The sequence below is a fragment of the Ochlerotatus camptorhynchus genome, unplaced genomic scaffold (genome assembly GCF_037179485.1).
Source record: "Ochlerotatus camptorhynchus isolate MF236.1 unplaced genomic scaffold, CSIRO-AGI_Acam_v1.1 ptg000330l, whole genome shotgun sequence".
Lineage (NCBI taxonomy): Eukaryota > Metazoa > Arthropoda > Insecta > Diptera > Culicidae > Ochlerotatus > Ochlerotatus camptorhynchus.
The window spans coordinates 16,194,936-16,208,003 of record NW_027040818.1 but is presented as its reverse complement, the minus strand read 5'-3'; the positions used below and the strand labels follow the sequence as shown (position 1 = coordinate 16,208,003).

The following is a 13,068-nucleotide window of genomic DNA, read 5'->3' as shown; positions in this document are numbered from 1 at the left end:
AAGCTGTTCCAAAGGGCAGTCTATCATTGACTACTAACAACTGCCGAAGATCTCAACTTGTTACTCGAGGAACAGTTTGGCTTCCAGAAAGGTTGCTCAATCGTCCACCAGCTGACTCAAGTGACAAACATTCTCCCACGGAACAAGTCTGTTTCGAAAACTTCTGCCATGGCATTGTTGAACGTTGAAAAAGCGTTCGTTACATTGGTATGGCACGATGGCCTGATGTGACGTGAAGATCATCCAAAATTATTAATCGGAAAGGACGTTCCGAGCTGGGAGGGAGAAGCAGATAGTACTCACGTGTTCTTCTTGTCATGAAAATTTGTGCTATAGAAATCAAATCAAAATAGGCGTAGCAAACTAGCTTGTTTTGCTATGAGCGTGTGGTGATTGTTTTGGATTGTCCAGTGTGCAGTGAGAAAATGTGCTTTTCTGTTCTGTATGTTATTATGTCATTAAATATTTTTACAAAAACTTGGTAAATGGTATCTTTCAATACTATTTGTGTATATTCAATGAATGAATTTAACAAAACGATGTCCCATTAAAATGATAGCTGGAAACTAAAGTTTGTCATAAATTACCTTACGCAAGATTTCAATACCGCCTTGTGTATTCTTGTTCAAATGTAAGAAAAGAATCACCAAACTGCTTGGCTCCCAACATGAAAGAGAGATCGAGTTAAGAGGAAATTGGAGAGAACCTTTTCTCACTCATGTTCGAACCCTCATACGTGGACCCCACCTGACAGACGTTTCTTCAATATTGTCATCAATATTGTTGGTGGGTCTTCATTCCAAGGCAGCCCCTTACCATCCAATGAACTGTTTCGGGACAAATGACAACATTCCTAATATAATGCCTAAGATCAGTAGGTAAGTCTTGAGCAATTTTCTTTTTAGTTGTTGATATTTTCGAGCTTGCCTATTCCCAAATTGATTCGGACAAAATGTTAACCGTAATTAAATTTCTAATTTTAAGTCCAGCCCCAATCGAGAGTCGAGTATCTTTGCCCCTATAGTTATCTTTGCTGTAAGTCAACGTTTGATGCAAACAGAGCCTACTTCATTGACCAGGACTATGATGCTCTCATTATAACGAAATTAGCCTTAATTGATGACACTCATATGCAAAAAATAAAACTATCTGGTAGCAAATCGAATCAGTACTTGCTATCAAACCAGTGGAAACGCTTTATGATGATATCTCTGTTGTAAGTTTCTTTGTTATTTGAAATCATATTTTCCTTCAAATTGATCGTTATCCATTATCCGTAGATTATTGTACATAAGCTTGACTGCACTTACGTTGGTCGATACGGATTCCTTTGCCAGCAATCAATACACAATTCAATCTGTGACACTGGACAACATGTCTCGTTTAAAAATTCCATCGACCACATCAATATTGATATTCAACAATGTGACATTCCTATTTTCAACTTGTGAACTTATCGACCATAACGTTAAAGAGATCCAGTTGGAGTCGAGCACCACTAAAACGTTCTGCCTAAATCCATCGTTTGAGAAAATCTTCATCGGTTATTGTAATATCTCCGAGATCGTCATCGCTAGTGATGTACGAAACGAATCATTTAACACCACTGGCATAATTATTTTAAATAGCCCCATCATGTCAATACCCAGTAACGTCGGTACCCTGACCAAACTTAGCGCCATAAATATATATATGGCCAACATTCAGAGAGTAAATTTGAGTGCCTTGAATGAGCTGAATGACCTCTTTGAGATCAGCATGCAGGAGTCCTATATTTCCGAGGTGATTGTAGATGGGCCAGTCAGATTATCGTCACTAGATAGTATTTTGCTTACAAGGAATTCAATCAAGCGCATTGACACGCACCGTTGGAACATGCCAAGATTGAAATATCTCTATATGTCATACAACCAACTGAGTGAATTTCCGCCGTTGAACCGATTCCCTAATCTAACTGAGATTAGGCTGTCGAACAATTTCCTCAATAATGTGAACATGAGCCAGATATCTGGTTTGGAAAAACTTTGGACACTAGATCTATCCAATAACCGGATCCTCCATCTGGACGCTTTGGAACCAATCCAGCTGCCAGCTCTTTCTTCAATCAATCTTGGTCGGAATTTCTTGCAAATCCTGAACCTATCTGCATGGAATGTTCCCACCCTCTACAGGCTACATATTCAAGACAATCTGCTGCATGGAATCGATGGGATCGAATCGGTTGCTGACAGTGTTATGGAAATCTACCTCTCCGGTAACCTGTGGAGTTGCCTGTGGCTGAAAAATGTTACAATCAAGTTGAAGGCCAATTGGACAGATGACTGTACCCGTGACTGAAGGACATTAGAGGTCATTAGATCGGGATTTGAATAATCATCCACAATTCATCATAAATCATCTGTACTGTTCTGCAGGAAAGGAAGAACGAGCAACAATAAACTGAATGCAAACCAATGTTGTAGCTTATCGTGCATACTTTCGTATTGATTATTTATATCTATTCACCACCAAGCCTACTTCATCTCTCGGCTTGAACTCTTGCTGATTTCAGCTCTTTCGAAAATCATATTCCTGTAGCTTGAAAAAGTATCATTTCCGTTTCGAGTGTGCATTTCGAACAGTGCCATAAAGAACCATATTACATAGTTATTTGATATGGCGATATAAGTGTAGTGTTTGAATAAATTGTTTTTAGCGTGCCAATAAGACTCAGTCTCTGAATCCACTGAAGGATCGATTCGTTAATCGATCAAGAGGTACTGAACCAACACGAGTAAATATGCACTGTAAGATACTCATGTATTGTTAGAAATCCTGATATAAACCCCACGGAGTAAATAAAGCAGTTCAGTTTTATTTCAACTACCAAACTATACGCGTGCAGTTTAATTAGATCCGAATTTCCTAAAAGTCCCAAATAATACATTAAAATAAGATATAATGAACGAGCTGAAAATGCTGTCGACAAACATTAATAGTATTGAAGAGAAAATCCAAATCAGCTCTTCAAATACAGCTGACTCTATGTATGAGGTAAATGGTTCGTATAATGATCAAATTCTCGAACAATCAGGCTGGCGCCTTCTTTGCACTAGGAAGCTGTGGAAAGCTGACTGAACTGAATACGATCAGCAAGCTGAAAAGGCGAAAAACAGTCCCATAATAACACCAACAACACTAATCACAACAGAAGAAACAAAATTAACAATTCGAACCGACGTAGATACCCCAATAACACGAGTAACCTCAAAATCATCAACAGACAGAATGGTACCCACCTACTTCCACCTGAAAGAAAACTTCTTACGACCGCGAAAGATCGGTTTTCCAGACCGCCGGCTAACTGTCGACCTTTGATCCAATTTCAAAGAGGATAGATACTAAACCCGTACCCGGCGAGTGTTGAATTCCCACGTCGCATTCCAGAACATTCACCCAACTGGATGACTTCAGCCACTGCATCTTTTTCTTATTCTTCTTCTTCTTCTTCATTCCTTTATTTAACGTCGCAATCTAGTGCCAATCATTGACGGCAATCGAATGTGCAGGAAGGCAGCTTCCACACCTGCGTAGGATATCGCACCAATTCAATTCAACACACATGAGCCGGGACCAACGGCTTTACTTCCCTTCCCAAGGAAGACGTGACCAGAGATTTTTATGCCTCAGAAAAATCCCACCGATCTCGACCTTGACTAGCCTATTGGTCCCAAGCAAATCGATTAACGTACCCCATTCTAGTATAAATTCCAGTACTACACTATGTTTGTTTTGATTCGCTATGAAAGTTTGACAGATAAAATGAGGGGTTCGTGGATTTTCCTATGTTTCGAGGGGTGCATCGATTAGCTTGGGACCGAAGAGAGTACCAGAGCTGAGCCAAAAAGTTGAGCTCGTTTCTTCGGGACCTTCTGGTCTTAGAGTTACCTCTACGGTTCAATGGTACTGTTTACGTGGACTTAGGCGATTTTTTCTTGGGTAGTTTTTGTCGTATATGTTTCAGTCTGCAGGGTGATGTAAACCACACTTCTGCAATGTCCACGAGCAGCATCCTTTCATCACGCATTTCCTCAACATCTTTCGAATTAAAATTCGGAGATTTTAAAGTTCATCCGATGAACACTGGGTTCATTTGTGACGTCACACTGCAGTACCTTATTGGCGTTGAAAAATTTAATTATGTATCGGTTTTGTAAGGATCCTTTGTTGAGAAAAATTGAAAATTAGAATAGTGCCTTAGTGGTTATGATCTTCCGGATTTCTTGTGTATACATAGTTTGAGTGCAAATTAGTTCAGATCTGTGGAAAATTATACAATAAGACAATTACCGATGGAAATTGGCAAGATGTTGAATAAAAAATGCTTTAATTTGTGTTGAGAAAAAAATCTTATTCTGATGTAAACAAACGGTTTGGTTGACGTTTCCTTTCGAACTCGCGGGGCGCACTCTACGTTAGTGGTGCATTAAAAAGGCCTATAGAGATTTAGCTGTGTCGCCTCTCTCGCGTTTTGGTCACTTTCCGGTTGACCAAAAGTCAATTTTTAGTCCTCTTTTTTAAACTATTTGGTCTCTAAGTCACTATTTCTTGGGCACTAACCACTTCCAGAAAACGAACTAATGAATCCTAATAAAATATTTAATTTTGAGATAAAATGGGATCGAGAGTTAAGCATCCTTGCCCTTATGGTTATCTTTGCTGTAAATCAGAGTTTGATTCAAACAGAACCTACTTTCATTGGCTAAGAATATAATGCTTCCATTATAACGAAATTAGCCTTAAATGATGACACATGCATAACATTATGATTATACTCGGTTGTTTTCCGTCGGTATTGTTGGTCGTGCGATATCAAATTGTATCCAAATCCATCAGTACTAAAAATTGAACCAGTGGTAACGCTTTATGATGATACCGCAGTTGTAAGTTTCAGTGAATTTTTAAGCCATCGATTGCAATTGATTATTATCTATCATTCACAGACTATTGTCCATGTTTTTGGCTACAGTGACTCCGGCGGTCGGTGTGGATTCATTTTTTTCATTTTACGGCAATACACATATAATTCAAAACGTGAAATTTACCAACACGTCTCGTTTGAATAGTCCTTCGAAAATTTCAAGATTGATATTCAGCAATGTGACATTCCTATTTTCAACCTGTCAACTAATCGGCCATGCAATTAACGAGATCCAGTTGGAAAGGAGCACCACTCAAACTTTCTGCCTAAATCCATCGGTTGAGCGAATTTCCATCAAACATTGTATTATCTCCGAAATTGTGATCGCTAGTCAGATAAAAAATGAATCATATAACATTACTGACATAAGTATTAGGAATAGCCCCATCACGTCTTTACCAAGAAACATCAGTACCCTTACGAAACTAAGTTTTCTTCACTTCTATGGTACCAATCTTCAGAGAGTGAACTTGAGTGCCCTAAACGATCTGAATAACCTCATGCAGATCGACATGATAACCTGTAACATTTCCGAGGTGTTTGCAGATGGACATGTCGCTTTACCATCGATTCAATATATTTCTCTTGAAGATAATTCAATCAAGCGTATTGATACACACCGTTGGAACATGCCAAAATTGAGACATCTCTATTTGTCACAAAACCAACTGAGTGAATTTCCTCTGTTGAACCGATTCCCTAATCTAACCGTGGTTACGATGACGGACAATTTCCTCAATACTGCGAACATGAGCCATGTGTCCGGTTTGGAAAATCTTTTTAGACTAGATCTGTCCAACAACCGGATCCTCCATCTGGACACATCGAAACCTATCAAGCTGCCAGCTCTGCATACATTGAATCTTGGTAGGAATTTCTTGCAAAATCTGAACCTATCTGCATGGAATGTTCCAAGTCTTCACAGTTTATATCTTGAAGACAATCTGCTGCATGGAATCGATGGAATCGAATCGGTCGCTGACAGTGTCATGGAAATCTATCTCTCTGGTAACCTGTGGAGTTGCCTTTGGCTGAAAAATGCTACGATTCAGATGAGGGCCAATTGGACAGATGACTGTGCTCGCCACTGAGCGACGATCCATACCCAAGTAATAAATTTAGAGTTTTATTTGAATTTTATAAAGGTTTTATTGCAGCAACAACAATTTTCAATGTTTTTATGACGGTCTTAAAAAGTGAGTCATATAAAATACTATAAGCTATCAACAAAACCCTAATAAATCATATTATAAAACCAACTGATGCTAATGCTTTTTAGATTTATGAAAGGTTTGTTGGAAGTGTGACATCTGTCCCCATATCTATGAACGGTAACGAGAGAGAGAGGGGAGAATAATATACTTTCCATTCCACTGTATAAAAGCAGTTAAAACGTATCCCTCGTCTTTGTCACTCTATTACGCGGTTACCGAAAAGTTATCTCAGTCGATTCCCTGGTTCCTTGGTCGGTAGTGATTCGTCTGCGTAACTTGTCTGCCGTGGTTAGGTTTGTCGGACCAGGATAGTGGCAATAATCGAGAAAGTGAATTTTGATACGCGGGCATTATTTCATACGGACGACGTCGGTATAGGCTGTTTGCGTTGAAGAGTCTCGCATAGAGATCTCCAAGCGCAATCTCACGAACACTAAAATCCAACATCCATACATAAAAATAAAGAAGAAGAAGAAACAAAAAGGTATCGCGATATCACAACTACTTAAAAAGGTAGCGCGCGGTCTCACGCACACTTTTGTGCATCTGGAGAACTCTATTAGCTCAGTGTGATCGCATGCTGGTGTGCGTAGTGCATTTGGTCTCTCACCAAACTGCACAACTGCTCGAATATTATTATTTTTCTCGCGCATGAGAGACTTGCTGAAAAAGTCTGTATGTAGTAGTGAGCTTTTGTTTGGTTGATACCAGAGACGTTGATAGAGACGCGCAAAAAAATTTATGTCAAAACAGCAGCACCTTTTGGCAATGTCACTGGCAACCATCTTTCTTCGAGTGGCTTCAAATGACTTTCATATAGAGCCGCAATGCTGTTGAGAAAATTTGAACGTTCGACCTTATAGGAATCAAAATGAAAAGCGCGGCAACTTTTTGCAAAAATAAAACGAAGACGAGAGATGACAGTATAATTTTTGTCAAATGTTACTGTTTTGCTTGCAGCGCAATCTGTTTTATTACCATAAACTAAATAAAACGTTCCGATTCGAAATTGTTTTTGATCACTGATAAATGTTGTATTTAATTGAATCAACAATAAATAAATAAATCACGGATATCAAATATTTCGTGAAAAAAATTAAACACTTTTTTCTTCATTAAAAATAATACTTATTTCTGGTGAATTGAGCGAACAGTAATGTTTATTTACGTTGCTTGTTTGGTTCAGCGTTTGACGGTTCGTTTGGTTCTGCTTGCTTCAGTATATGCGTGTCTCTTTTCAACGCTATTTCAAAACTACCCAAATTTTGGTAGAATCCACCCAGATTGGTTTAAACTGAACCTACCCAAAAATGGGTAAACTATGCTGGGAGTGACAAGTTGACAAATGGACAACATCGACATTAATCTGATCGACAAACAAACATGTATTCTCCAGAAGTGCTGGCGGATATTCATCTCTGCTACGGTTTTGCCAACTGTGGCAACGACAGCCCAGCAAGAATATGATCAACCGGTCCGCACTCGTGTTTATTTCAGTTACCATGGGGACGTAATTTGTGATTAGCCCTGGTCCCTTTCAAATTGTATCATTATTTATGTACGGCCTTAAATTTGAAATGACGTTCATCTAGTGATGGCCGGTTTTCATTCGAATAATCGATTAATCGATTAACGAACCGAAAAATAAATATTTGTAATCGGTCATATCATGCTGATATAAGCATTAACTTCTCCAGAGGATCATCACTCATCGTTTCAAACATATGCTGCACTCTCATTGGTGGAAAAATGACAGCACAACGAACAAAACATAATCGATTAGTTGTTAATCGAATAATTTAAAAAATGGGACATCTCTGATTTTGGTGTGATTGTTTTGATAAAAAAAGAGCGCAAAACCACAAAATTTCCTTGCATACGATTCATTGGATGAAAGGGACCGTGGAAGATACAAAAATAGAAAGTTTTTCTTCCGACAGTTTCATCTTAGTATTCATCTTTGATATGATCGCAGGTTCCACAATCGTCGACTGACAAACGCAAGTATGTAAAAATAATGTAAGTCTAGATTTAAGTTCTGACACCGGCCATGGAGGAGAGAATTTAACCCTCCGTTACTCGCGCCAACTTTTGTAACACGAGTACTCGCGCGTTGTACTTTGTACAACAGTGTGAGTTATGCATTGCCATTTTGCAGCCGAGCTACCAATCGATATGAAACCAACGAGTATTCCTCAAAAAACTTGTTTTTAACTAAACAGGCTAAACTTTTATCACAGTTAACCCCCAAAAAATGCGGATAATAGAGAAAATGTGAATGGAAACCGCGTAAACGGTATCCGTACTACGTGGGATTTGACTTAATTGGTTACAACATGGAAAATCTCGAGATCCTGGCCAGATAGAAAGTTACTGTCTTCGGCAAAGTTGTTCTAGAGACTATAAACTTTTTGCTGGTGGAGAGAATTTGAACTAAGGAACTGAACACCCTTCTGTAAATTAACTCATTAAATGGAGGAATTTCTCTACGTAAAAGGTAAAACAAATGTATCATCAGTCGCAAATTATCACCACATGAAGCTACAGTTTTGTTTACTTCGCGCTGTGAATAATATCAAAATTATTGTGTATATAACGTGGATTTTTTTTCACGAAAATCACTTCAACGGATCAACTAGTGCCGACCAAGTGTTATTATTTAGACTTATGACGAATCTGGAGTGCTACAAAGCAAACAAATTACCATCATATCTCTATTGATATTAGCAACAAGTAGTGTATAGTAACTAGCTGGGAACCCGTGAAGCTCTCGGTTCTTTGGCATAGAAGTTTTTAAGTGAGTGTGAAAACATAAGCCGCGGTGCCCTTCTCCGGCCCCATGGTCGGCCACAACCGTGCACCCCCCAGTGCCCCACCGGATGGGGGAACATTACCTGACTGGTTGCTAGGCGAAGATGAGTTCGGACAGGTTATTGCGCTACAAATGAGAGTACGTCAAACACCTGACGAAAGCCTCCCATCCGATCCTTTTTTGATCGGTAGCGCAGTAATACCAACAATCAATACGAAACTAACGATTTTAAATTGGCTCACCACTTTAGTAGCCTATTGGTCCCAAGCAAACGATTAACGTACCCTATTCTAGTTGAAATTCTATTACTACACTATGTTTGTTTTGATTCGCTATGAAAGTTTGACAGATAACATCAGGGGTGTGTGGATTTATGCAGAACATGCAGGGGTGAGTGAAATAGCTTGGGACTGCTTGGGACCGTTGTTCTGGTACTGGGTGAGCCAAAAATAATAATGATTTTCTTCGGGACCTACTAGTCTTAGAGTTACCTCTATGGTAATACTAGCCCTGGGCTCTGTTGATGCTAGAAAAGTTCATGCATCAAAGGAAGCACGAGGTAGCCGATACATTCTTCGAACAAAGTCACGATCAATCTGCGAAAAACTGAAACAAATCTCCGAACTGCCGGATCACACTCCTGTGGAAGTAATAGAACACCCTGGGTTAAATGTTGTTCAAGGGGTAGTGTATGATCTGGATACTATAGACAAATCTGACGAGTATATTAAGCAACACCTACAAGAGCAAGGTGTGTGTAGTGTACGTCGTATCACAAAACGTCGTGCAAACACCGTCACCAACACACCACTGCTTGTTGTCACATTCCGTGGATCGATTTTACCAAAGTACATCTATTTTGGTGTACTTTGGATTAATGTACGGCAATATTATCAATCTCCAATGTTCTGCTACCGCTGTGCAAACTTCGGCCACACAAAAAAGGACTGCGACGATAGCAAAAATCAACTCATATGCCTTAACTGCTCAGGTACACACAAATTGATTGAGGGAACCCCATGCACTAAACCAGTGTACTGTAAAAACTGTCAACAAGAACACTCTCCAACATCCAAGGAATGTCCAATCTATCGCGAGGAAGAAGCTATTATTCGGCTAAAAACGAATCGTGGCCTAACGTACGCAGAAGCTAGACGGGAATTCCGTGAAGCCAATAAAGGCTCCTCCTACACGAGCGCTGTGCAATCAAGACTCCGTATCAAAGCAGAGGATAAGGATTGTACAAATGGGCTACTCAAAGCAGAAATCGAAACGTTGAAACAAATGGTATCGAATTTGAAGTCTCAGATAGGCAAAAACCGTCGTGATCCTCATTGCTCGACAAATCAGTCAAACAATGACTCGAATGGAAATGATTTCAGTGAGGATGCACACAGATGCTCCGAGAATTTCACCTCTGGCAGCAACTGTGAAAGCAACTCCCTTAGTGGCACCTAGTCAACCGAGAGAATCGGCTCTGAAAGCAACATCCAAAGCGTTTCACATTAGTCTTGAGAGGATCGACCAGAAGCATACTGACAAGACACCTGATCATATGGACATTGACCCTACTAGAAGTAGCAAGAGAAAACTCCCCAGAAAGGAAAAGAGGAGGTTCGACTTCGGATTCAGGAAGAACCCACCGAAATCAATCCAAAAGAAATTAATGGACCCAACCACAACTCTATAATTTTGACCCGGCTATGGACCCTGACACGACCTACGACCCCCGATATGACTCTGAAACCAACAAATACTCTGGCATAAAAATGGACCATGACCTTGGAAACCGATTGGATAACGACACCATTACCAGCATCAATGGTGGGCCTAAGTCAGGAATGAACACCTGGGGGGATTACGGCAGACACCCAGTGTCCAACAAATCCTCTTGGGGATCAGTCGAAAAGAAAGTGCTAAAGCTTCCCCTGAATGTCCTCAGCAATGCGGACTTGTATGATCAACTATACCACCAAACACAGAAGCAAAGCGTAAGCAGAGATATCTGCAGTCACAAGACAACATCTCAAATCAACAAAACTCTATTACGTGTCTGACGTAATGTGACGTATGTCTTCAAGAAACAAACACCTGGGAACATCAAGTTGCGGCTAACTACCTTGGGGGAAACTAATAGCTTCTACATAGTCCTTGCTTATTCCACGGTAGGCAAGGAGCCGGTCTGGCAGTAAAAGAAGGTACACCCTTTGAAAGACTTCAACTGCATGCTGATATCCAAGCAGTAGCCATAAGGCTGTATGTACCAATGGAAATGACACTGGTTTCAGTATACTTATCACCTAATGATAAGAATGCTGATGACAAACTTCGTAATTTGGTTGAGGAGCTTCCAAAGCCGATTGTTCTTCTAAGCGATTTGAATGCCCACCACTCTGCTTGGGGAAGCCGAATATCGCACAAAACAAACTCGGCTCAGAAAAGAGGCAACAAAATCTTACAACTAGCAATTGATCAAGACATGGTAGTCTTGAACAACGGATCGCACACCCGTATTGACCCTGCTTAAGGATACACACAAGCTCTCGATGTCTCTATCTGCACCGCTTCCATTGCCAATAAATTTACATGGAAAATAATCTCGGATTATGGAGACAGCGATCACTTTCCAATTCTGATTGATATCCCCGGCATTCCGACTGAACCCAGATTTCGTAAAAAATGGATCTACGACCATGCAGACTGGAAACGATATGAGGAATTATGTAGCAGAAGTCTGAGCCCTCAGGAGTCCTTCACCGTAGAACAATTCACCCACCTCATTACTTCCGCCGCTGAAGCTAGTATCCCTAGAACCAGTGGAAAAGTGGGAGTAAAAGCCGTCCCTTGGTGGAATCCCGAAGTAGGAAAAGCTGTGAAACATCGAAGGAAGAAATTACGTACACTTCGGCGAATTAACAACGATGATCCCCGGAAAGTTGAAGCACTCCAAGCTTTTCAAGCTGCCCGCTCAGTATGTCGTAAGATGATCTGTGAAGCAAAGCAGGGAAGTTGGGAAAACTTTGTACAAACCATAAATCCCAATAGTCCTAGCAGTCAAATATGGACCCGAGTCAATCAACTACAGGGGAAAAGAAAAAAACAACTCGATAACTCTGAAGCTCCTACGAGGAGTCACCAACGATGCACAAATAGTAGCTGACGCGCTTGCAGACGAATATCAAAGAAAATCATCTGACGAAAATTACACAGAAAAGTTTCGAAGAACAAAACTAAAGGAAAAGCATGTAACATCAAAAACATTACGCCCGAAGGACCATAAATGGTACAACGAAGAATTTTCGATAGATGAATGTCGCCTGTCCCGCATTTTGGTCACTTTCCGGTTAACCTTTTAAACTATTTGGCCTCTAAGTCACTATTTCTTGGGCACTATCCGCTTCCAGCGCTGTAATAAAGAAAACCAACTAAAGAATCCTAATAAAATATTTAATGTTGAGATAAAATGGGATCGAGAGTTGAGCATCCTTGCCCTTATGGTTATCTTTGCTGTAAATCAGTGTTTGATTCAAACAGAGCCTACTTTCATTGGCCATGAATATAATGCTCCCATTATAACGAAATTAGCCTTAAATGATGACACATACACAACTTTATGATTATACTCGGTTGTTTTCCGTCGGTATTGTTGGTCGTACGATCTCAAATTGTATCCAAATTCATCAGTACTAAAAACTAAACCAGTGGCAACGCTTTATGATGATACCGCTGTTGTAAGTTTCAGTGATTTTTTAAGCCATACCTTCCATCGATTGCAATTGATTATTATCTATCATCCACAGACTATTGTCCATGTTTTTAGCTGCAGTGACTCCGGCGGTCGGAGTGAATTCATTTTACGACAATACAGACATAATTCAAAACGTGAAATTTACCAATACTTCTCGTTTGAAAATTCCTTCCAAAGTTTCGAGGTTGATATTCAGCAATGTGACATTCCTATTTTCAACCTGTCAACTAATCGACCGTGCAATTAACGAGATCCAGTTGGAAAGGAGCACCACTCAAACGTTCTGCCTAAATCCATCGGTTGAGCGAATTTCCATCGAACATTGTAACATCTC

At 40.0% G+C, this 13,068-nt stretch overlaps 2 protein-coding genes across 2 annotated transcripts in view; one reads left to right on the top strand and one right to left on the bottom strand.

Annotated features, from left to right (window-relative positions):
- Csgalnact (Chondroitin sulfate N-acetylgalactosaminyltransferase) overlaps positions 1 to 13,068 on the bottom strand; it is a 288,310-nt gene that overhangs the window by 202,621 nt on the left and 72,621 nt on the right. The gene's annotated exons all lie outside the window — the stretch shown is intronic.
- LOC135708680 (uncharacterized protein K02A2.6-like) overlaps positions 862 to 13,068 on the top strand; it is a 45,217-nt gene continuing 33,010 nt past the window's right edge. The window contains exon 1 of the mRNA XM_065230781.1: positions 862 to 878. Within this exon, the coding sequence (XP_065086853.1) occupies positions 862 to 878 (17 nt within the window). The remainder of the gene's footprint in view (positions 879 to 13,068) is intronic.